Source organism: Zingiber officinale, chromosome 10B, assembly GCF_018446385.1.
Source record: "Zingiber officinale cultivar Zhangliang chromosome 10B, Zo_v1.1, whole genome shotgun sequence".
NCBI lineage: Eukaryota > Viridiplantae > Streptophyta > Magnoliopsida > Zingiberales > Zingiberaceae > Zingiber > Zingiber officinale.
This window is the reverse complement of record NC_056005.1, coordinates 69,999,202-70,026,252: the sequence shown is the minus strand read 5'-3', so window position 1 is coordinate 70,026,252 and position 27,051 is coordinate 69,999,202. Positions and strand designations below refer to the sequence as shown.

Below are 27,051 nucleotides of genomic sequence, written 5' to 3'. Positions count from 1 at the left end.
TGGTCCTAGGAAGATCGTACCGGTTCCACCGTACAAAAATTTGTACAAGTGTCGAACCTTTCCTAAACAACCTATTGTGTTCTTTAGAAGTTAAATTAGGAATTGCAGACAAAACTTAACATCATTGATTCCAAATTTAATTTATCTATTCTAGATGGTTTGGATTTGGATCGCAAGCGGAACTTAACACTATTGATCCAAATTCATCTATGTTATAAATTCCATTAAATATTAATTTCTAAAATCAGCTCCTAGGTCAAACATGGCGAGGCACTTAGCCTTCTTGGGTATGGGATCATCCACCACTTCCTCGACAAAGCCTTTTAAGGAAAGCTAATATTTAATTTCCTTAAATAACTCTAGGTTTAACCAAAAAGAACAATCGAATCACAAATTCGAAAATAAAACAAAAACACAAACACAAATAACTAATTCGAAAAACTAGATCTAATACCTCTTGTGTTTGGAATTCTTACAAAGAAAATAACTAGGTATGATGCGGAAGAAAATTACTAGTTGTACCTTCTCTTTATAAGCTAATGACCTCGAGATCTTCTGCCGTATTCCTCGCCTCGCCTTGGACGTCTTGTGGGCGACGATCTTCCAAGATGAACACCACCCAAAAGCTTCCTTCCTCTTCTTCTAAAAACCAGCCACCACCACCACCAAGGAGAAGAGAGCAAAAGGGAAAAGAGAGGGGAGAGGGAGAGCCGGCCACTTGAGGAACACCAAGCAAGAGAATAAGAATTGTATCCCATGAGGCCTCCTCACCCCTTCTTTTATATTACTTGCCTAAGGCAAATAAGGAAAGAATTTTTACAAAAATTAAAATCTTCCTCTTATTTTTCCTTTTCCCTTTTTATTTTCCTTTTCTTTCCTCTTGATTGAATCAATCACCAAATCATTGGATGGTGATTTTAATTTTATTTTTATTTGGTCGGCCACCTTGCTTGGGCACCAAGCAAGGGTGGTCGGCCCCCTTAAAGAGGAAGAAAATATTTTTTATAAAATTTTACAAGCTCTCTTTTAATTTCCTAAAGCGGAGGTTAAAAAAGGAAAGTTTTAAAAATTAAAACCTTGTTTTAAAATTTAAACTTTTCTTCAAAAATTTCCTTTTTTAACATGAATACAAAATTTTAATTTTTAAAACTTCTCTTCCTTTTTTCTAAACCATGAGGATGGTTAAAAAATGAAAGTTTTAAAACTTTTAAAACTCTCTATTAAACCATGTGGCCTAATTCAAATAAGGAAAGTTTTTAAAATTAAAATCTCTCTTTTAAAACTTATAGTTTTCTACAAAAAGAAGATTTTAAAAAATTCAAAACACCCCTCCTATTTGAATTAATCATGGCCGGCCCCTACTTGCTTGGTCACCAAGCAATAGGATCGGCCCCTATAGAGGAGGATGTGGTCGGCCATTGCTTGGTCACCAAGCAATGGACCGGCTCCCTTCTTGGACACCAAGATGGGCCTTTCTTTGGATGGACTTGAGACTTTAATGAGGCTACGACAGGGACCTAGAGGAGAAATTGGTTTTGGCCTTCCGATGAGCTTGAGTATCCCATGTTCTCCCCGAACACACAACTCAAGTTCATCGATAATAACTCATTCCACTAGAGAGTTATTATCGCACTATCGCACCAATCCCAAATTACATTATGGGCTCCTTCTTATCATGAGTGTGTTAATCTCCCTGTGTTTAAGATAACGAATATCCACTAATTAAGTAAGTTACTGACAGCTCACTTAATTAATATCTATCTCCGAGAGTATTACCACTCAACTTCATTGTCATGTCGGACTAAGTCCACCTGCAGGGTTTAACATGACAATCCTTATAAGCTCCTCTTAGGGACATTCTCAACCTAGATAACTAGGACACAGTTTCCTTCTATAATCAACAACACACACTATAAGTAATATCATTTCCCAACTTATCGGGCTTATTGATTTATCGAGCTAAATCTCACCCTTTGATAAGTTAAAGAAATAAATACTAAATATATGTTCTTGTTATTATATTAGGATTAAGAGCACACACTTCCATAATAACTAAGGTCTAGTTCTTTTATTAAGTCAGTATAAAAAGAACTTATCTAATATGGTCCTACTCAATACACTTAGAGTGTACTAGTGTAATTTATTAGTTAAGATAAACTAATACCTAATTACACTACGACTATTCCAATGGTTTGTTCCTTTCCATCTTAGTCATGAGCGACTGTTTATAATTTATAAAGAATCGACAACACGATCTTTTGTGTGTGACTCCACACACCATGTTATCTACTATATAAATTAATTAAACAATTACATTTAACAAATAAATGTAGATATTGACCAATGTAATTCTTTTATTTCAAAAATAAATGTTTACAAAAGCTAGGCTTTTAGTATACACTCTAACAATACTTTCTCATGTGACTATTAGTATGACTATGAGTCCTTGGACCTGAAGTCACCATGGTTCCCTACATAAGGAGTTGCATACTTTGGCTTCGTCAAACATCACCCGTAACTGGGTGGACTATAAAGGCGATTACTGGGTATGTAACAAATTATGTGGAGGGATGTGAGTGATGTAGATGAGATCTATCCCTCCTATATGACGGGAGTGATATCATGAATCTTGATAGAGTGAGACCACCAAGTGCATGGTCATGCCCAAATGAGTCAATATGAGATATTGAGTTCATTTGTTTAGAGTGAGTCTACTTGGAGTTCAAGATATAGATTGATTAGAGGATGACACGGTCTATGCCTCAGTTGATCAATCTATATGTCAAGGATAGAAGGACATTGTCACATATTGTGAGAGTCACAATTAGTAGTCACAAAGGTGATGTTGGATCTCAACATTCTTGTAACTTGGGTAGTAATGATGTGTTGCTAGATACCGCTCATTACTTATGCTTCTAAATGGGTTTAAGAGCATTGCCAACGTTATAAGAACCTATAGGGTCACACACAAAGGGAAATTAGATGGAGATTAGGTTCATATGATGGACCAAGAGGATTAGGTTCATGTGATGAACCAAATTGGATTAAGAGTAATCCAAATTAGACTAATTGAGTTGGAGTCAATTTGATTCATGTGTTGAATGAATCTAATTTAGATTATGACTCATTGAATCAATTTAACTCAATGAATGGAGATTCATTAAATCAAATTGACTTGAATCAATGGTTAGATTTGATCAACCATGGGAGATAAATGGGTCATGTTTGACTTGACTTGAGAGGGAAGATGAAGGGTCAAGTTTGACTTGACCAAATGCCACCTCATTTGTGACTTGGCATGGGCCGACCAATGATGGTGTTCCACATCATCAAGGTCACATCATTGTGTGCCACCTTATGAGGAAGACCAAGAGTCATGACTCTTGATATTACATGGAGGTTTAAAAACCCCTCCATTAAGTGGTCGGCCACATTAGTGAGGCATTAAGCAATTTGTGTGTTAATTCAAGTCTTCTTCTTCCTCTCTACATTCTCTTCTCCCTCTCATCCTCCAATGTCGTGACCACTAAGAGTGCTAGCACACTCTAAGTGGTTTTTCTCCACCTTTTGTCTGTGTGGATACTTGTAGAGGAGTGTTCACTTGACACTCTACGAGATCTGACAACTTTTTGGACGAGCAGGATAAGCGAAGGGCTTCGCATCAAAGGTATAATCTCTACCATGTAGATCTAGGAGAAAACTATGTATATGTAAATTTTTATCTTCGCACGGATCCGTGGCAAGAACTTCGGGGTTTCCGCAACGCAAAAAACGGTTTTTGCGGCTCGAAAGTTCTAACATGATCTCCTCTTATACACTTTAGATTTCTTTAGAACATGATTCTCCTCTAATATATAGATAGCCTTCTCCTTGGATACCTTCCATGGGGCATAGTGGGAGAAAGGTTAAAATGCCCCCACCCATGGCATCGAGTGTGGGGCCTTCCTCAACACGGTCAGTAGGTGGGGTCACCAACCTATCGTTGTTTCTTTTAACATATTGTGCTTCTTCCATATTGATATACTTTGTTCATCCCAAGAGATTGTCATAGACGGTTGGAGGATTTTCACCAAAGATCAAAAGAAGACCCTTTCTAGTAATTCCTAGGAGAATGCAGTAGTAAGGATTTCTAAAGTGGTTGTAGACGCCTCCAGAGTGGCTTGGGTAAAGTGTTGGATGTATTCCTTCAAGGTCTCATGCCTCAGTTGCTTTAGCAAGAAGACACTGAGGGACGTCTTAGGATACCATGTGTTGTTGATGAAGTGGCGTAGGAATACCATGCTTAAATCCTCAAAAGAGAGAATGGACTTGGGCATCAACCAATTAAACCATCGTTGAGCCAGCCTAGTAGTCCAAAAAACTCAGCATTTCACCCCCCCCTCTAAGTACTGGTGTAGAAGAGCAGCATGTTTGAATGAGCATAATGTTGGATTGTTAAGATACTAGAGGGGGGTGAATAGCGTTCCTCGCCTTTTTTGAAAATCGAGAATACGTAGCGGAATAAAGAAAATAAAAACAATGCTAACAAGGCCAAGTTTTACTTGGTTCGGAGCTTATGATGACTCCTACTCCAAAGCCCGTGATCGTTGATCGCTTTCGTTGGGCAATCACTATCAATTCAAATATTTGAATTACAAAGTTTTAGTACACGAATCGTAAACTGAAAAGCTACCAATAAGAAGAAAGAATAAATCGAGTTCCTTAATCATCGAATGTCAGAGCAGCTTTTCAGGATCGTCGGTGCCTTCTCAGATCAACGTGCAAGAACGAAAGTTGTAGCATATGATGTTATAAAGCTGTTGGTCGAAGGCTGCTTTTATAGCCCCGTCTGGGCACCTAGATCACCTCCCCGGCGCCTGGATTGTGTTGACGTGGCAAGCTCTCGTTGAAACTTCATCAGTGAAGTTTATCCACCTCCGGGCACCCAAACCCCCTCCGGGCACCTGGACCGTTGACGTGGGCTCGGCCATTCAATGCGTCCAACTCAGCTTCTAGATGAACTTTTCTAGTCAGGGCGCCTGGACCAACTCCGAGCACTCGGGCAACCCTTTTTCATCCTTCGCTTTCTTGCAAAAAGGAGTTAGTCCAAACATAAAAACTATCCTGCAAAATAGAGTTATCAGAATAAGGTAGTAGCATTAATTAGATCCTATCTCCCCGAGACCAGGATGTAGTGAATGTCTTAGTTTAGATTTCTCAAATGGACCTAAGTTGGACCGACGCCTACTGTTCCCTTTATCGAGAGCGTGTCCTCACTAGATCTCTTCTCCAGTTGTTTACATTTTACTTACCAATTGCAGTTGCTTGACTTGTCTTTGACCCACCAGGTATTCCCGCCAGGTCCGCTGACCCAACTAGACTTCGGCCGGTTGTCAGGTCCCGCGGACTCAACCGGACTTCCTGCCAAATATCGGGTCATGCGAAACTATTTGGACTTCGCACCAACTATCGAGTCTCATAGACCTAGCTAAATTTCAGCCTAGTGTCAAGTCCTCCAGATCCATCAACTCCAGTACACTTAGTAAAGCAATTAGATCATAAATACTCTAACTTTAATTCACATGTCATTTATCAAAACCTGAGTTAGATTATTAGTACAAATTACACTAACACATAAGTGGTTTTCAAGGTCCATATACCCGAGGATTCATTGATATGTAGAAGTCGAAAATTAACTGTAATTCATTTACCAAAGATATCCTCCGAGAAGGGAGTGTCTTGGCAAGCTCCCTCTCTTTCTCATTTCCACCAGACTTGCAACTCGAACTCTTCCGAGAGTCCCATGAGGCGGTTTGTGAGCAATCGATCCTCGAGACCGCTCTTCGATCAATGACTCAAGGGGCATCGTTGGGCCTCTCTCCTCATAGGAGTATTTCCATTATCCATGACTTTTATATGCATTTCTCATCTTTAAACCTAAATTTTCTACATATAGCACCAAAATAATGCGGCTGAGATCGAAATTTGAAATCAACGAGGATTCCTTCTCAAGGTCGATTGGTTGTCAGGTCAGCTTTATCAAGTCGATTTTGCCGACTTAACTGACGGTTCAAACTGTCGATCCAGTCGTATGTTTTTTTTTATCATTGGAATTGACGGTTCCAACGATTAGAATTGAAACGGACAATTTCGACCGTTGGAACCATTAGTTCCAACCGTTAAAGAATTTTTTGTTAAAGGATAAAGATTACTTGATTTTTTTTATCATTAGCCACGATTTAATATTTATCATTCTTCAAACTTTAAAAATAAATAGTTCATTTCATACTATTTTCTCTACTCTCATCTTTGAATTCTAAAATAAATTTTGATTGCTCTCGATTTTAATTCTCCAATTCTAATGAAAAGAACTTCATTCCAATGTAGGACAATAAAATAATCAATCTGGATGTGAATCTCAATCACATTTAAATTATTAATGATGAATCAAAGCAACTTTCAACATCTAAGATACAAAAAAATACCAAAACTTCTAAGATTTGAGATATTATATTTTTAAAATTATCTATTTTTCGTACACATTTTGCAAAAAAAATAAAAATACTCTGACATCCGAAGTATCATGTAAAAAACTATAAGTATTATAAAATCTCTGACCAATTTCAATCAAACGACAATTATGGATTATTAAAAGTACATCAAAACGAAACTTTCAAAAAAAAAAAAATTTGAAGTCCAACCTTCTCAAATATAATTATCTAAATTTTTATCAATTAATGAATATTTCGATTTAAATTTATTTAAATAATAAATTAAAAAATCATTAATTAAACCTATTTATGTATCAGCTTTCTTTTAATTTTGAATTTAAATACACATTTTAAAAAATATATCAAGAACCACCTAACTCATATGTTAAACCTGTTCTGCAAACTACACTTACTCGTCTAATAAAAAAATTAATAAATTAAAATTTACTTATATCGTGATATTTGAAGATATTATTAGTAAACTCATTCATGTGATTTGTTATTGATAACTTCTGATTCAAAAATATTTATTAACGTATCAATCATTTTCTACTTCTGAACCTTTCTCAAATAACACACAGCAAACAACAGCGAGAGGAATATGTATATCCTTTAGTTCCAAAGAGAAAACTATTAATCCACATAAATATTAAATCTAACAATAAAATAGTTGTCATTTTTCAAAAAAACAAAAAAGGAATGGTAGGAATCAAACCTAATAGTCCATCACTAACAACTAGTAATGAAATATAATAACTACCTTCAACAAATTGCTTTTTGAATTGGTTGGTCCCTTGAGAGATCCTGAAAGATGATAGCGCCAAGGGAACTGCAAAATCCATTCAATCAATCAGAATTAGTGTTTTCTTCCTCCTCTCCGGTCGCATAAAAGTCTTTGACCATTAATATGTCGCCGCATAATTTTTTAGGCACTTGTTCCAAATCCTTCCCCTCTTGCCACGCTTGCCCCACCACCACTCCTGGTCCAGCATGGCGTAGATAAATAACCAAATGATCATTGAACGGCCATGGGTGCTCCGCTGAGAAACATTGCGAAGGGAGGAGAAATAGGCTTATCGAAATAAGCAGAATTTCAAGTTCAAATTGCAAATTAGAAGAAAAAAGAAAGGCAGATTTCATTCATGTGATTAGCAGATAGCAAGCAAGTATGAGATGCATATAAAAGGAAAAGGGAGATCGAGAAAAATAGTGTAAACTAATGTTGGAGAAACAAAAGGAGTCACGTTGTCTTGCTTCCACACCTCCACCAACTATCCATCTTGTTTATTCTTCAGCATGGAGAAAAGTAGTATAGGGAACAGAAAAGTCATGTTGTCTTGCTTCCATTCACTTACAGCTGCAATGTTTATTCTGACAGAAACTAAAAACAAGTGGCGACTCACTTTATGTTTTAAATACTAAAGGTTCAAATGTTTTCTCCTTTCACTTTTATTTGAACCGAAATAAAATGTAAAATTCTGACGAGATTAAATTGATTCATCATGTGACAATTTTATTTCTTTTTTTCTTTCCTTTCATTCCTAATTTTGTTCTTTCATTCCAACTTTTGTCTAAGTAGACAAAACTACTTCGCTAAAAGCCAACACCACAATTTAGATCTCAGAGACAGTTACATAATGCCCCATGAGGTGTGCTCCAAGCGTATTATCAGTTTACCTGGTTTTGGGAAGCGAGGAGGGATTATCAAGGGATCCAAAAGCCCATCTCCAAAGTCATAGGCTATGTCGCATGGTTGTTCTGTTGACATCACTTCCATGACTCCTCTCACTTTGAAGTACAGAGGAGCACGAAATTTCTTCAATCCAAACGAGAAAAGCACACCTGAAGCGCAAAAACACATGGGTTAGTGTAGATAACCAAGCAACTGTCTTTCCAAATTACCAATTGGCTTTTCTGTCAATTAATTCTGCATGGATAGCAGAGGTGGGCAAAACCCCAAACCATTGGATATCTGGCCAAGCCGATCAGACTCAAAAACTCCAATCATTTTAGTATTGGATCAGATCATGAGTCAAAGTGTATTTGGATCTTGGTGGTTGTATACATATATGTAGCTTAAAATACCAGTTAATATGACCAGGCCTAAATTAATTAATCACTAATTATCCATTTCTTAAAGGAGTAAGTTACTTCATGAACTTTGTTTAATAAATAATAGTGATGCAAAAATCCATCAAAAAAAATTAAGAGTTCTATGTTGTTGTCTTGAAGACTCTATTGCATTGTTTATATTATGTTTATATTTTACAGGTTTGAATCTATAATTATATTGCATTAAGTAGGTCTTATATATATTATTTTGGATTTTAAACTTGTAGTTTTAAAATTTAACTTTGGTTGCATTAGTGAATCTTTATATGGAAATTATTGCTTTGATGGTGAACTAAAAATCAAGAACCAATCTAATCTGATCTGACCCGACTCAAGTTAGGTTTGAACTTACCATACATAGGTTTGTATATGGTTTCGGATTAATTTTCCTTGATCCTAAAAACTTAGGTTGGATTAAATTTGGGTCAAAAACCAATCAAACCTGAGCCACATTCACCCCTAATGGATATCTAAGAAAGCGATAGAATTTAAGGGTAGTGATAAACAATTTAACTGCAGTATGCGTTACAAAACATAGAACCAAGATAGTTCATACATATTGCTAGTAGCTCTTTAGCTAAAATTATTCATGAAAAATGGCAAGTATTGGAACATATCTAATATCAATAATTTACCTGTAACAATTCGTCCATATGTATGCCCATCCTTGCCAAAGAAGATAGCCTGCACTGGGGCATAAAAATCAGAATATAACAACAAAAAAACAGAAATCATACGATTATTAGATAACATTGAAATTTTATGTTAATATATTATGCAGAATTAGAGACCTTTTTGAAGTCATGAAACCATCCAACAGGCAAGCCTCCTGCTTTAATATCAACAAAAAAAGTCAAAACAGTAGAAGCATAAAACACAGTAAAAGCTCGTACTTCAGTCAAATGACTTGCACATCAAAAGAATGTGAAACAAAATGTTTTGAGTTCCTAGAAAGCCAAGATTAAAAAAAGTGGACCAATTGCAGATTCTATCTCAAACAAGAGAACGTGTACTGTCAAAACTAGAAAAGAAAAAAAATGCCATTTTTTTTCATTTTGCTTTCTAGATGAAAAACTGATGTGGATAATTTATCCATTAATTTTATGAGCCATCAGATCAATGACACAAGTACAGTTGGGGCAACCAATATTATGAACATGGCCAATCTATATGCCTTGAAAGCAAAGAAGGCACATGGTAGATCAAGAAAATTAACAATTGAAGTCCACAAAAGAAATAAATTAGATCCATTAGAACGCTTAGCCAAGTGTAGTTTTGTCATTGACTGGACCATCACTATAAAATCTATAAATCATGAAGAATAAAGGCTATATGGAAAGGGAATTTTTGGGGAGGACCACTACAGTAGCTCACAACACATGACAGTGCTCTTAATAATTTTTGGGCGTAACTATTCACCACTTCAGCACCATTAATTCTCCATCTTATTCCACAACAGAATATTGATTCAACTTCAACCACAATGTAATCCCACCTTGGTTCACCCAGACGAGTTGCCCATAACTTTGCCAAACCCCAACCTCAACCAAACCCCAAACAATCCAGCTGTCCTAAGCCTAATTCACAACACAAATTGTCCAAGTTCATCCCTTAGTTGGTCTTCGTTAGGTGACATCCCTATCTGAGGTCTAAGCTAGACTCAAAAGCTAAAAAACTTCTGTATTTGTTATAATTTTGACCATAAAAAATTGCATTGTCTATTCTCTACCAAGGCAAACGCTTACGGTTTCAACTAGGGAAAGAAGGGGTAAACTTAGGTAATTCTAATAGGGAACCTAGATTTTAGAAATTTTTAAATTTTCTAAAGTTGATTTTGGTAAGAACTTTCATATAGGAGAATTAATTTAGAGTATCTTTTATTTTTGATGGGAGCTTAATAGGGCTGATATTAGGTTTCGCTAATATATGAGATAGTTATCTTTGTTTTATCAATGTTGTTCAAATTTTCTATGTGATTTGTTGATACATTAATTTAGTATCAATATGTTTTTATGTTGCATCAATTTAGAATCAGCGTCAAATTCTTAATTCAATGTTCAATACTTTTCACCAACCACAAGCTAATTTGGAAAACAGGTTGTGGTTGGAAATATGATAGTAATAGAAGTTTCCTTTTCCAAGCCAGAAGTTGTGTTACAAATAAGGTTTTTCCCTCATTTTGGCATAATAATGATTAATTTGAATTCTTGCATATTTGAAACCATTAGATCATATTATTTTTTCCAAGAGTATAGTCAATTTGCAATTTCTAGGTCACAAGGTAGTTTGTAAATCAGCTAACTAAATTACAAATGAGGAATAGTTTAAAATGACGAATAGTTTAAGGATTTTACTCAAATAGAGCTTGTTTTGGTAAAAAATGATTATAAGAGTGTCTAATCGACCGCCAGAGTTTTAATGTTTATTTGACAATATATTTAATGAACCTTGGTCAAGGTTGACCTAGTCAAGTGTGAAGTCTAGTTAGGTCAATGTTAACCAGATGACTGACAAGTGGTGAGTAGTCTACCGAGTGATTAGCAAGTTCAAGTAGGTCAAGGTGACCTAATACTTGGCAAGAGGAAAACCTTAGAAGAAGGTAACCCTAGGAACCTAGGGAGAGGTAACCCTAGGTAAAGAGGAAAATCCTTCGAGAGGTAACCCTAGGTAAAGAGGAAAATCCTTCGAGAGGTAACCCTAGGTACCTAGGAGGAGGTAACCGTAGGTAAAGAGGAAAACCCTAGGGGAGGTAATCCTAGGTCTTGGAGGAGTGAACTCCAAGTAAAAGTCATAGTGAATGAAGCTAGGTGGTGAAACTCCCCGTGCAGGCAATGGAAAATCCTAAGGGGAGGTAACCCTAGGTAATAAGAAGCCTTAAAGGAGTGAACTCCAAACATGTGTGACTAAATGGTTTCCGGTTGACCGGACCAGCGGATTTTGATAAACCTAAGTATAGTTTTACCAACACTATTTTTGCATTACTATTATTGCTATTGTGCTAATTTAGTATTGGAGAAAAAAAATTAGTGGAACGGACGATCAAACCCTGAGCAGAGAAAGTCCAAACAGTCTAGAAGACCCGATGTTTGGCAGATGAGTTGAGGTAAACTACTGGAGGTAGTGAAGTGAGGTTGTGTCCCATTAGGGATAAACCTTAGGTACTGATCCAACTAAAAAAATCGACGGATGTTTATAAGTTGAGACCAAGACAGTCATTACTGTCTCATTCATGCATACTATATTTACACTAATCTTGGTTTGTAGATTTATGTTCTAACTCTGTTTTGCAGGGTAAATATTATTTTTATTTACTAACACTATTTTGCAGAAAAAGATGTTTCGTCGACGGAACAAAGGTGTTCAGTCGACGGATCCCTGGAATATCGAAACAGTGAGATTCGATCCAGAATACAAAAAGAATTTTCAGTTCAGTCAACGAATAAAGTTAAATCAGTTTATTTCCAGAATTAAACAAGACTCGAATACAAATGGAAAATGATGTTCAGTCAACGGAAAGATCTTGATCCGTCGACGGAACAGAGAGATTTCCGTGATCGAACAGATCAAATCATCGCAAACGAGGAAGGAACAAAGGATCCTTAGTCGATAGAACCCTTTATCAGTCGACAGAACGAGCCCTATAAAAAAAGCCCTCGAGCTCCGAGCTAGATAGAACCTCCTGCTTTTCAACTTACTACCGCTCTTTCTCTACTCGTGTAGGCTACAACTACTACGACACCAAGAGGCTTCCAACAACCTACGCTGCTACTTAGATTCATCGTTGTCGGTATACTTTACTTTTACTTGCACATTATACTCTCATTTGTAATATCAATTTATCTGGATTGTCTAACGAAAGCGATCGACGATGGTGGACCTTGGAGTAGGAGTCGATTGGGCTTCGAACTAAGTAAAAAAGAAGCGTGTTCTTTATTTTTATTTTTACTTTATTCCGGTGCTTACTCTAGATACAAAAGATAAGAAAAGTTTTTAAAACTACGAAATCCACCCCCCTCTTGTTCTTTCATGATCCAACACAATATTAAATGTAATATATTCGAGGTGTGATTTAGTAAATTGCCAAAAAAACAATTCTCTAAAATAAGAGATATTATCAAAATCAACTTTAAAAAGTCTAAAAAGTTTTTAATGTAACTCTCTATTTGATACATGACCGAATTTAGGAGTAATCTTAGGAGTGAGAGATATAAATTGAATTTGTACTCACATAGAGTACAAGCTTAGATTCATGAAAATCAAAGTGGGCTATCTAAATAATTTTCATGAATATTATTCTTCATATATATAGATCCAGGAATAATCTGTACACTTATTTACAATTTCATTTTTTTTGTGTGTGTTTAGTGAAGAATAAAAATAATAATCAATATAAGTCCAAGCATAACCCTCATAGTTCTAATGAACAATCAAACCCTAACACATTTCTAAGTTAAATAGCAAAAATTGGAAGACAAAAAAAAAAAAAAAATATATATATATATATATATATATAGCAGATATAATGCGACCTCAATTGAAGGAGTATGATTTTTCAATATTAACCTCATTTAAATAGCCAGGAACTTTGGCAATGTAAACAAGACTATAATTACATAATCTGAATATTCCCATTACATAATGATCTGTGATTAAAAAAAAAAATAATAGGAAAATATGTCTCAAAATAGGTTAAATATCAATCACATAATAAATTTTCAAAAATTGAAACCATCATCTCTAGGTGAGCCAAGTATAACATCATCTAGATATCATGCTTCACTTACAATTATAAACTTTTAGTTAAAAGAAAAAAGTTTATGTTTACAGAATATTATAGCTAAGGATCCTCTAATAACACCTTCGAGCAACTCTCTAATGAAATTGATGAGTCCTTTGATGATGTCATTTAAAAAAACCCTCACCCACTCTTGTTAAACCCTTTTGAGAGTAATCAATTTGATACTAATGAGGACTTACATTTATTGATTATAACTCATTTATGTTACTCAAAAACACAAAAAGAGGATTGAATAAATATACATACAACAACAACAATAGCAATCAATCCTTTATCTTACTAAATAGGGTCGGCTATATGAATCCTCTTATGTCATTAGCTAAATCCTCTGCTATATTCTTATCCATATTTAAATAAATTTTATCATATTTTATTGTTGTTAACCAAATCTTCTTTTTTCTCTTTTTTCCTTGATTAATTTGTGTATTTGTCATGATCTCATATCGCATAACTAGAGCATTTATTAGTATTTAAGTATATGTTTGTACCGTCTTAAATGCATCTCCAAACTTTTTCCTCAATAGTTGTAACCTAACTTTCTCTCTAATGATCAAATTTCTTATCCTATTCATTCTCATATGTTTGCTTCTGCGACTTTCATCTTTTGCTCATATACTCGCTTCATAACTTAACATTCAACTCCATATTATATATGAGGTCTAACCGTTGTTTTGTAAATATTCCTAAATCATCTTTTATAGATCCAGGAATAATATGTACACTTATTTACAATTTCATTTATTTTATGTTTATTGAAGAATAAAAATAATAATCAATATAAGTCCAAGCATAACCCTCATAGTTCTAATGAACAATCAAACCCTACTACATTTCTAAGTTAAATAGCAAAAATTGGGGGGAAAAAATAACAGATATAATACGTCCTCAATTGAAGGAGTACGATGTTTTAATATTAACCTTATTGAAATAGCCAGGAACTTTGACAATGTAATCAAACTATAATTACATAATCTGAATAGCCCCATCACATAATAATCTGATATTCAAAAAATTAATAGGAAAATATGTCTCAAAATAAGTTAAATATCAATCACATAATAAATTTTCAAAAATTGAAACCATCATCTCTAGGTGAACCAAGTATAACATCATCTAGATATCATGTTTCACGTACAATTATAAACTTTTAGTTAAAAGAAAAAGTTGATCTTTACAAAATATTATACCTAAGGATCCTCTAATAACACCTTTGAGTAACTCTCTAATGAAATTGATGAGTCCTTTGGTGATGTCATTAAAAGAAAACCTCCTGACCCACTCTTGTAAAACCCTTTTGAGAGTAATCACTTGGCACTAATGAGGACTTACGTTTATTGACTATAACTCATTTATGTTACTCAGAAAAGCAAAAAGAGAATTGAATAAATATACATACAACAACAACAATTAACCCTTTATCTTACTAAATGGGGTCGGCTATATGAATCCTCTAATTTCATTAGCTAAATCCTCTACTATATCCTTATCCATATTTAAATGAATTTTATCATGTTTTATTGTTGTTAACCAAGTCTTCTTTTGTCTCTTTTTTCCTTGATTAATCTGTGTATTTGTCATGATCTTATATCGCATAACTAGAACATTTATTAGTATTTAAATATATATTTGTACCATCTTAAATGCATCTCCGGACTTTTTCCTCAATAGTTGTAACATAACTTTCTCACTAATGATCAAATTTATTATCTGATTCATCCTCATATGTTTGCACATCCATCTTAACATCTTTATTTCTGCGACTCTCATCTTTTGCTCATATGCTCGCTTCATAACTTAACATTCAACTCCATATTATAGATGAGGTCTAACCGTTGTTTTGTAAATACTCCTAGATCTTCTTATATAGATCCAAGAATAATATAGTATACTTATTTACAGTTTCATTTTTTTTTTGTGTGTTTAGTGGAGAATAAAAATAATAATCAATATAAGTCCAAGCGTAACCCTGATAGTTCTAATGAACAATCAAACCCTAATACATTTCTAAGTTAAATAGTAAAAATTAGAAAAAAAAGAAAAAGGAAAGAAAAAGGAATAGCAGATATAATATGACCTCAATTGGAGTACGATTTTTCAATATTAACCTCATTGAAATAGCCAGGAACTTTGACAATGTAATCAAGACTATAATTACATAATCTGAATAGCTCCATCACATAATGATCTGAGATTAAAATAAATAATAATTAGAAAATATGTCTCAAAATAGGTTAAATATCAATCATATAATAAATTTACAAAAATTGAAATCCATCATCTCTAGGTGAACCAAGTATAACATCATCTAGATATCATGCTTCACGTGCAATTATAAACATTTAGTTAAAAGAAAAAAGTTGATCTTTACAAAATATTATAGCTAAGGATCCTCTAATAACACCTTCGAGCAACTCTCTAATGAAAGTGATGAGTCCTTTGGTGATGTCATTTAAAAAAAAAAACCCTCCTGTTGACCTACTCCTGTTAAACCCTTTTGAGAGTAATCAACTTGATACTAATGAGGACTTACGTTTATTGATCATAACTCATTTATGTTACTCAGAAAAGAAAAAAGAGAATTGAACAAATATACAAATAACAACAACAATCAAGCCTTTATCTTACTAAATGATATCGGCTATATAAATCCTCTTATGTAATTAGTTGAATCCTCTACTATATCCTTATACATATTTTAATGAATTTTATCATGTTTTATTATTGTTAACCAAATCTTCTTTTCTCTTTTTTCCTTGATTAATGTGTGTATTTGTCATGATCTCATATCGTCTAACTAGAGTATTTATTAGTATTTAAGTATATATTTGTACCATCTTAAATGCATCTCTGTACTTTTTCCTCAATAGTTGTAACCTAACTTTCTTTCTAATGATCAAGTTTCTTATCTTATTCGTCCTCATATGTTTGCACATCCATCTTAATATTTTTATTTCTACGACTCTCATCTTTTGCTCATATGCTCACTTCATAACTTAACAATTTTAGATACTTAAATCTTTCTTATAGGTGACTCATTATCTTCTATCTTAACAATTATCTTGTTGCATCTACTATATAAAAAATTCTATATATATTCTATCTTTACTCTAATAAGCCTAAAACCCTTAACATCCAACGTCTCCCGTCAAGATTCGAACTTAACATTTACTCATTTATGTCTCTCATCGACTAAAGCAATGTCTTTTGCAAATAACATGTACTATAGTAATGTGTCCTGATGTATCAGTGAGTTCATTCATAACAAATGTAAAAAGATATGGACTTAGAACCCACAATTGAAAAAATATACATTGGGACATAAAATAAAAAAAAATGGTATATGAGTTATTATATTATCTCATCTTTATCCAATTTACTTTATAAGGTGGGATAAGGCAAGCTCAAACAGATAGGTAGGTGGTCTTGATGGGGATTAAGGCGACCTCTAATTAATCGAGTGGAGGTGGGTCTTGATGGGGACAAGGCAAATTACCATCCCAACTAGCCTACTCACAAATGAGGTGTTAGTAGTCGTTGATAGATTAAATTCATGATGGAAAAAGGAGATTCGCTCACCCCAGTACCTCCGTCAACCCGTCCCCAGGCCAACACAGAAGAGGTATATCACGAATGGCTACTCGCCTTCGACAGTTGAATAACACATTACTTAACATGGATATGAATCTAGATATCTAACACAATACTTTTCTAACCGTAAAAACACTAGATCAAGAAAATTTACATGCCTTAGCATGCAAAATAACATGTAGTGTCAACACAAGATTAGGGGGTTCCGTAAAGGTCTTGTTTTCTACAAATGAAGGAAACAATTAGAGAAAGAAAAAGGTAAGAGAAAAAATATTTAAAAGAATTATAAAATATTTTCCATCAAAATGTTTCCTTAAAGAGAAGGAAAGAGGGAGAGGAAATTAAATTTTAAAACTTTGTTTATTAAAAACAACAACAACAATAACAACCAAGCATTTTCCCACTAGGTGGGGTCGGCTGTATGAATCTTTTTACGCCATTGAGCCCTATCTCCTATTATATCATCATCTATATTTAAATAAATTTTATCTTATTTTATTGTTGCTAACCAAGTCTTTTTTGGTCGTCCTCTTCCTCGTTTGATATGCATGTTTATCATAGTTTCACATCGCCTAACTAGAGCATTTAATGGTCGTCTAAGTACATGTCCGTACCATCTTAAACGTGTCTCTCGGAGTTTGTCCTCAATAGATGCAACTCCGACTTTCTCTCTAATGCTCTCATTCCTTATTTTGTCGTATGCCCACACATCCACCTTAACATCCTCATCTCTGCAACTCTTATCTTATGCTCATGTGCTCGAGTCATAGCCCAACATTCAGCTCCATATAACATAGCAAGTCTAACTGCGGTTTTATAGAACTTACCTTTAAGTTTAAGAGGTACTTTACGGTCACATAAAACACCCGACGCTCCCCTCCATTTCACCCATCCTGCTTGTATTCTATATAAGACATGTCTCTCAATCCCTCCATCATTTTATAAAAATGATCCTAAATATTTAAATCTCTCAGTTCCGGGTAACTCGTCCTCTCCTATCTTAACAATTGTTTCATTACTTCTAATATTTCTAAACTTAAATTCCATATATTCTGTCTTTAATCTACTAAGCTTAAAACCTTTCCCTTCTAGTGTTTCCCTCCAAGATTCTAGCTTAGCATTTACTCATTCACGTGTCTCATCTACCAAAATAATATCATCTGCAAACAACATGCACCACGGTACTGTGTCTTGAATGTGCGCAGTGAATTCGTCCATAATTAGTGTAAAAATATAGGGACTTAGGGTTGATCCTTGATGTAACCCTATCTTTATTGGAAATGTTTCGGTTACTCCGCCTGAAGTCTTTACTCTAGTCGTTACATCCTCATACATATCCTTAATTAGTTCAATATATGTTACGCTAACACCTCTCTTTTCTAAAATTCTCCATATAATTTCTCTTGGGACTCTATCATAAGCTTTTTCTAAGTCAATGAATACCATGTGTAGATCTTGTTTTTGCTCCCGATATTTTTCAATTAATTGTCTAAGGAGATGTATAGCTTCTATTGTCGACCTTCCAGGCATGAACCCAAATTGATTTTCTGTCATTGTGGTCTCCTTCCTTAATCTTTTTTCTATTACTTTTTCCTAAAGTTTCATAGTATGACTCATTAGTTTAATACTCCTATAGTTTGCAAATTTTGTATGTCTCCCTTGTTCTTATATAAGGGAACTAGAGTACTTATCCTCCATTGATCAGGCATTCTTTTCATTTTCAATATCATATTAAATAATTTTGTAAGTCATTCAATGTCTTGTTTCGCTAAGCACTTCCATACCTCTATCGGAATATCATCTGGTTCAACGGCTTTTCCATTGTGCATCTCATTTAAAGTTTGTTTTACTTCTGAAGTTTGAATTCTACGATAAAAATTAAAATTTCTATACTCATTTGACCTAATTAAATTACCTAAGTTAAGCTGATCACCTAAACCTTCATTAAAAAGTTGATGAAAATACCTCTTCCACCGCTCTTTTATTTCTCCATCATTTACTAATACCCTATTACATTCATCTTTAATACATTTTATCTGGCTAAGATCTCTTGTTTTCCTTTCTCTCACTTTAGCTATTCTATAAATGTCTCTTTCCCCTTCTTTTGTATCCAATTTTTGATATCAGCGTTCAAAAGTTTCATTTTTTGCTTCACTCACTACTTTCTTAGCTTCTTTCTTGGCTATTGTATATTTTTTTAAGTTTTCCTCGTTCTTACAAATATATAATTCCTTATAAGCTATTTGTTTTTCCTTCACTTTCTCTTGTACTTTCTCATTCCACCACCAAGATTCTTTACTTAGTGGTGCATGTCCCATGTTGTTTATTAAAAACATTAATTAAAAATAAATTTAAAAAGAAAATAATTTTTAATTATTAAAGTTTGGATTTGAGCTCCATTATGCAAAAAGAGTGTCCTGCCCAAATCAAATGGAAGCAATAAAGAGGAAAATTAGGAACGAATTTTACTATCTTTTCCTGCCCTCTCTTATTTATACAAATGAAAAGGAGAGAAAGTGATGTGTTAAAAAAAAATTAGTCACTTGTTTTTTTTATTATTTTCCTTCCCTTGTAGGAAGCATGGGCAAAGATTAACAATTACACCAAGAATCCCATTAGAAAAATGTAAAACTAGCTAGGATATTTGATTGAACTTGGATTTTTATAGATGATGCTCATTTTGATATTTAAAATGTTCACCAAGCCACACACTCACTGGATCCAACAAACTAATAAGCACAAAACCATCCATTCTAGTTCTACATTTGTTTGAATAAAATGTTTAGCTAATTTCATGCGTCTAACCAAAAAATCTTTTATTTTTCTAATTTTTCTATCTTCCCATTCATTTCCAGTGGAACCCTCCTCCCCTGACACCTTCCATTCTACCAATGAATTACTTGTAATAATTCTCAAATCTGAATCGGCTATTTGTTCTCTAATAGCACCTGCTCCTAAAGATTTCTCAATTTTGAAATGTCTCAAAGACTTGGGTAGTAAAAAAAAGTTTAGGTGATAGGGATTCCAACAGACTAGGACTAACCATGCCATTGCAAAAATGCTATGTATGTTTCAATGACCAGAGATTCCATTGGTATTGGAGTAGCTTGCAAACCACTAATCATTATTGCTATAGTACTAATTGGAGTGACTTGCAAACCACTAAAGATTGTTGCTATAATACTATCTTCCCCACAAATTATCTATAAACTACACAGATATGCCCCAAAAAACTATTGATCAAACGTATAGGGCATGTTATACACTACACAAAGCCCTTGCTTCACAAGTATTGCAAGATTTATCAAAAAGACTTGGTCTATCCCATAATTGCACATGTTACCACCGTGTCAGAATGTCATGGGCATGTGTGACACAATTACTTTCACCAAGGGACAACAAAGAAAGGATGTCAGCAGCAAAAAAACATTGGAGATTGGAAGAATTTTCTACCATTAAAAGTCAAAATAGAATTTCAGAAACACAGATTGACATATTATCAAGTAAAAATACCTTCACTTGCCCGGCAGTTCCAAATTTCCAGTGCCTTGGAATTATTTCCAAGAGATAACAAGGGAGATGCACTTAGCTTTACAAATTTGGCATCCTGATAACGTGTTCCAGCTAGTTCCCACAACCTTGATATCAGTCTGCACGATAACAAGAATTTCACATGAATTCTAGGATATGTTGATCATAGTATTTGAGTCTTTAACAAAGTATAAATTACACATTACATGACAGTTGAAAAGTATAAATTACACATTGCATGACAATACGTGACGGAATCTCAAATTCTTTTCAAAAGATTATCTTTAGCAATCAACTTACCCTCCTTTAACTGTACGCAACAAGTTATGCCGCCTTTCTTCAGGAATATCCCCAATTTTCTTCCTGTATAAGTTCAAACCATGTCTGCTCACAGGCATATTTAACAAACTAAGATAAAAATCATAGAAATGATTGAAATTTCCACTAAACATTTTGATGGCACCCTGTCATGTATTCAGCATAAAGGATCACTCACAAGGCAAAAGTGACTCAACATTTCAATCTAACAATACAACTTATTCAGTTAAATAACAAAGCCCGTAGTGGATATGTCATATGTTCCTCTTAGTAATTTCCTTCAATTAACACTATCATCATTATGTGTTCATAATGATGAAGAATTTGTTGGTGCAATCTTAGTCGAGTTTGACCGAGTAATTTTGGGGAAATTGTATGTGCAATCATATCCCAAGTGATAGAGTTCAACCAAGTGATTTCAAAGTTTGGGAAAAAGTTTAAGTTGAAGTTTGTTTGTACAGTGGAAGAAGTCCAAGTATGTCAAGGCTCGTCAGATACTTGCAATCAAAGAATTCCAAGCAAGTCAAATGACCGGATGCTTAGAGGATGAATGTCTACGCAGGTTAGAAATGACCAAAAATTTAGTGGCCAAAAGTTTTGGCAGGTCAAGGTTGACTAAACACTAGGGAACCAAGGAAAACCCAAAGGCGAGACAAGGAAGACCTAGAAGCAAGACTTCTTGGAAGATGAAGAAATCCCAAAGGCACAATGGCTTGATAAGAAATTCATAGTGAATTTTAAGTCAATTGAACCTGTATTTTGAGATTTAGATAGAGCTTGACTAGGCAAAGACTGGCCTTAGATTACTTGTAATCAATGATCCAACTGACTAGAGGTTGAGTTCAGTTGATTAGTCGACTGGTGTTGACTTGATTAGGGAGTTGACTCACAATGAACTGCTCACGATCAGAATTATTCTGTTCGAAGTGGAGTCAACTGAGCAATCAACAAGATCTCGAATAAGAAAGATGAAGAAGATGGCTAATCATTTTTAAGTGTAAAGAAGTTGTTTTGAGGCTAAAGTGCAGCCAACCTACCTATAAATATAGGAACAAGGGGAGCTCGTGATGACAACTGAAAGTGCTCATAATCACCATTTTAAAGCTCTCTTCTACCTTCAAGATTCATATTTGATTCAATTGTTTCTTCTTGTGCCTATTGTTTTAATCTTTGTAAGAAGAGAACTTAAAGACTTGAAAGTATAATTGGATTCAAAGAGTAACTCACCTTATGAATCATAGCCTGTGGAGTAGGAATTAAGGGTTCAGAACTATGTAGAACTGATTTATTAGCATTTGTTTTTTGTTTTAAATTATTGCATTCTTATTTTCGCTGTGCAACTAATACTAACTTTGAATTGAAAATTGAAATTTTAGTCTATGGTCAATCCCATCTAGATGTGAGATTGATCCTACAAAAATGTAATCAAAAGGGAGCATGTACAATGAAAAAAATATATAATATTGATGCCAAGCTGTCAGCACGTGAACCTAAACTACAATGAAATCTATTTATTCTAATATAGAATTGAATGGCAGGCTAGAGAAGACGGGTGACGACAAAAAATTAAATCAAGGTATGTGTACGTGACAATATATAAATAATGATAGTCGATGTAAATAAGAAAAAAATGTTAACATACGGATCTAATGTGATTTAAAGAATGCTCTTGCTCCACAATGTATGACACATTTGGCGTGTCATTCCCAAATTCTGCTAAATCACTCTTTCAAATGAGGTAATAGAGTAACCTCTACAAATGAGGATAAAGTGATTAGACTTTAACTTTACTGATGGAATTTCAACAAACCAAAATTTTACACAGATAAGTCAAAGCCTTAAACTTTCCAAGATCTTGGATATGAATATGATTTGGAGACTAGATAGAAATAAAACACAATAAATGGAGCTCAAAAAATTTGTGGCAAATGTTTCAACAGCCAAACGCATTATATATCATGAACCAATGTTCACTCACACAAGCTGAAAATGAGCAGTTCAATCAACTGTGAAACTGGTTCAATCAGAGCATTCAAAAATATAAACATTGGATCCTGCAGAATATATTCTGGTCTACAAAAATTCAGACAACAAATTTTGTGCCTTAAAATCTCTACTTTGCTGGAAAGTTACTCTAGTAGACTAAAAGTGCTCCAATCAACTGAAACATATTAGCACTCTGATCAGGTTGAGCAACTCCCCTATAGTCAGGTTACAAACTACATAGGTTGGCCAACAGTTCGGGACTGGGTTGTCGACAAACATATGACTCAGAAACACTTGTAAGTTGCAAAGCTTCAAAAAAAGAAAATCTCAGTAACCCAATCTCTACCTAATCTATTAAAACATCAATACAATCAATTTACCCAAAGCAAACTAAGATTGCAACTAGAGGTGAGCAATCGGTTTAAACCGAACTGACCGAACCGATTAAACTAAAAACTGAACCGACCAAATTATTTTTGAACCAACCGAACCGACCGAACTTTTCAAAAAAACTGAACCGGCCAAACCGATAAAACATCGGTTAATTCGGTTTTTAACCGAAATAACCGAATTTTCGGTTTGGTTTGGTTTGGTTTGGTTTAATTCCGATTTGGTTTGGTTTAATTCCAATTTGGTTTGGTTTGGTTAGGTTTGGTTCCAATTTGGTTCGGTTCAACTCATAATATTAGTTCGATTTGGGTCCAGTTTGGTTTGATTTGGTTTGGTTTAGTTCCGGTTTGGTTTGGTTTAAATAAAAATCTCGGTTTAACCGAATTTTGATTTTCAAAACCGAACCGATTAAATCAATATTTCTAGAAAAAAAATGAATTTCCGAATTAACCGAACCGAACTTTTAACTTCAATTAATTCAGTTTAGCTGAACTTTTGCTCACCCCTAATTGCAACAACCAACACATTAAACAACATTCATCTATCTACGAGTTTGAAGTTCCTCACAACTCTACACTCAATCCATATAGTCCATTTCCCAAGTTTGGTCACCTCAATAGAAAGAAAATATATACGACTCCTAGAATTAAGTGGTAGAAGTTAAAAGATGGGAAGCAAAATATATATAAGGAAAAGGTAGGAGTACAAGCATTAAGTGAAATATACGGTGATTCTAATATGACATGAGATAAGATTGTATCAAAGTTAAAAATAATATCTAAGAGTGTACTTGGTGAGTCAAAGGAACATGCACCACTAAGTAAGGAATCTTGACGGTGGAATGAGAAAGTACAAGAGAAAGTGAAGGGAAAATGAATAGCTTATAAGAAATTATATATTTGTAAGAACGAAGACAATCTAAAAAAATATACAATAGCCAAGAAAGAATCTAAGAGAATAGTGAATGAAGCAAAGAATGAAACTTTTGAACGATTATATCAAAAATTGGATACAAAAGAAGGGGAAAGAGACATTTTTATAATAGTTAAAGTGAGAGAAAGGAAGACAAGAGATGTTATCTAAATAAAATGTATTAAAGATGAATGTAATAGGGTACTAGTAAACGATGGAGAAATAAAAGAGCGGTGGAAGAGATATTTTCTTCAACTTTTTAATGAAGGTTTAGGTGACCAACTTAACTTAGGTAATTTAAATAAGTCAGATGAGCATAGGAATTTAAATTTTTATCGTAGAATTCAAATTTCATAAGTAGAACAAGCTTGAAATGAGATGCACAATGGAAAAGTCGTTGGACCAGATAATATTCCAATAGAGGTATGAAAGTGTCTAGGGAAACAACGTATTGAATGGCTTACAAAATTATTTAACATAATATTGAAAACGAAAAAATGTCTAATCAATGAAGGATAAGTACTCTAGTTCCCTTATATAAGAACAAGAGAAATATACAAAATTGTACAAACTATAGGGGTATTAAACTAATGAGTTATACCATGAAACTTGGAGAAAAAGTAATAGAAAAAATATTAAGGAAAGAGATACGGTGACTAAAAATCAATTTGGGTTCATGCTTGGAAGGTCGATAATAGAAACTATACGTCTTCTTAGAGAATTAATTGAAAAATATCGGGAGCAAAAACAAGATTTATACATAGTATTCATTGATTTAGAAAAAACTTATAATAGAGTCCCAAGAGAAATTATATGGAGAATTCTAGAAAAAAGATGTGTTAGCATAGCATATATTGAACTAAGTAAAGATATGTATAAGGATACAATGACTAGTGTAAAGCCTTAAGATGAAGTAACTGAAACATTTCTAATAAAGATAGGGTTACATCAAGGATCATCTCTAAGTCCCTATCTTTTTACACTAATTATGGACGAACTCACTACACATATTCGAGACACAGTACCGTGGTGCATGCTGTTTGCAGATGGTATTATTTTGGTAACTAAGACACGTAATGGAGTAAATGATAAACTAGAATCTTGGCGGGAAACACTAGAGGGGCAAGGTTTTAAGTTTAGTAGAATAAAGACAGAATATATGAAATTTAAGTTTAGCAATATTAGATATATGAGACAATTGTTAAGATAGGAGATGACAAGTTGTCCGGAACTGAGAGCTTTAGATATTTAGGATCATTTTTGTAAAATGATGAAGGCATTGAGAGAGATGTCTTACATAAAATACAAACGGAATGGTTAAAATAGAGGAGAGCGTCGGGTGTTTTATGTGACCGTAAAATACCTCTAAAACTTAAAGGAAAATTTTACAAAACCGGAGTTAGACATGGTATGTTATATGGAGTTGAATGTTGGGCTATGACTCGAGTACATGAGCATAAGATGAGAGTTGTAGAGATAAAGATGTTCAGGTAGATGTATGGGCATACGAGAATAGACAGAATAAGAAATAAGAGCATTAGAGAAAAAGTCGAAGTTGCATCTATTGAAAGAAAACTCCGAGAGACACGTTAAAGATGGTATGGGTTAGACGACCAATAAATGCTCCAGTTAGGCAATCTCAAACTATGACAAACACACATATCAAACAAGAAAAAACAAGACCAAAAAAGGCTTGGTTAGCAATAATAAAACAAGATAAAATTTATTTAAATATAAATGATGATATAGTTGGAGATAGAGCTCAATAGCGTAAAAGGATCCATATATCTAAGTCAACCTAGTGGGATAAGGCTTGGTTGTTGTTGTTGGTCACCTCAATCTCAGACAAGTCTTGCACACTCAATGCAAATGATCAAATATAAATATATAACTTAAATCCCATTACCAAGACATCAAACATCAACGCATCATGGCCATGAATCATGGCTACAACTAATAACTTAATCAAGCTCATCTGACTAGTTCCATTTTGTGAATGCGCTATTCTGGTGCAATGTGATTTAATTGTATGTCCCTCTTCCATCGAAGAAAAAATAAGATTCCATTAGTTGTTCACCCATGGATTCTAAAACATTAGAACACAGAGCAAGAACTTGAGAAAATTTGCAAAGAAAAAACTTTTTCTTCTCAATCGGTACTATGACGCAATTAGAAAACAACGTATAACAAGAAAAAAAATCCGGCATTGGGGTCTCACCACAGATAAGCTGCAGGGTTGTAGGAAGTGGGATCGAGGGGAATGAGCTCCTTGGGCGGGTCAAGGAAGCTCAACACGTCCTGCTCGTCGAGGTAAACTTTCTTCCCACCTGGAAACAACTCGTACGGCTTATCGTCCCACGGAGAGAGGTGTTCGCTTCGCGCCGCTCGCTGCTTCGCCTTCAGGTTGAGAGGCTCCAGGCCTCGTCGGGACCCCAGACGAAACGAGAGAGGCGGAGGGAGAGCCCTGAATTCTGGGAACCCTGACCTCAATTCGCGGCCTTGAGGATGAAGTGGAAACGGAAGGATGGAAAGGGAAGCGAGGATGCGACCCATTTGATGAGTTCAGAATGAGAGCTCCATCGCCGGTGCCGCTTAGCCAAACCCTCCGAGGGTTTTCGGGCACGTATTCTCTGGACCGGATGGATCACATCATTCATATAAAATTTTGAAAAATAATAAACTCAAACAAAAATATTTTAAGAAAACGCTGAAAGACACATAAATTAATGGGATCTATAAAAATAAAATAAAATGATTGTTCTTTTAGCATATCATGGACCTATTTATATAAATATAATTATGATCTATGAAATTTCATCTATAAATAATTTTGTGTCCAAAAATATATAAGTTATCATGTATAATTTTAATTATGTAATTATAAGTAGTTTTTTTTTTTCCTTTTTCACATTTTTTTTATTTTTATATGTTTTTTTTATTTTTTCC

At 34.3% G+C, this 27,051-nt stretch overlaps 1 protein-coding gene across 3 annotated transcripts; it reads right to left on the bottom strand.

The window, feature by feature from the left end:
* Positions 1-7,057: 7,057 nt before the first annotated feature.
* Positions 7,058-26,733, bottom strand: LOC122029817. Of its 3 annotated transcripts, none has more exons than XM_042588947.1 (7): positions 26,324-26,733; positions 20,800-20,862; positions 20,482-20,618; positions 9,374-9,414; positions 9,218-9,266; positions 8,148-8,312; positions 7,058-7,510 (listed from the first exon to the last, which is right to left on the bottom strand). In XM_042588947.1, exons 1-7 carry the CDS (start codon positions 26,656-26,658, stop codon positions 7,317-7,319), a joined length of 984 nt encoding a protein of 327 aa, XP_042444881.1. In that variant the 5' UTR covers positions 26,659-26,733; the 3' UTR covers positions 7,058-7,316. The 3 variants fall into 3 exon arrangements, with proteins under 3 accessions (XP_042444881.1, XP_042444883.1, XP_042444882.1); XM_042588949.1 differs by having other exon boundaries at positions 7,058-7,450; XM_042588948.1 differs by having other exon boundaries at positions 9,374-9,411.
* Positions 26,734-27,051: the final 318 nt, after the last annotated feature.

Bases quoted from the DNA above. Each gene is read 5' to 3' on its own strand.
- LOC122029817 (XM_042588947.1), bottom strand. From the start codon at position 26,658: ATGGGTCGCATCCTCGCTTCCCTTTCCATCCTTCCGTTTCCACTTCAT. The intron at 9,415-20,481 runs GTATTTTTACTT...TTGATATTAAAG, and splicing joins GAACTGCCGGGCAAGTGAAG to CAGGAGGCTTGCCTGTTGGA. The intron at 9,267-9,373 runs GTCTCTAATTCT...GCCCCAGTGCAG, and splicing joins GGTTTCATGACTTCAAAAAG to GCTATCTTCTTTGGCAAGGA.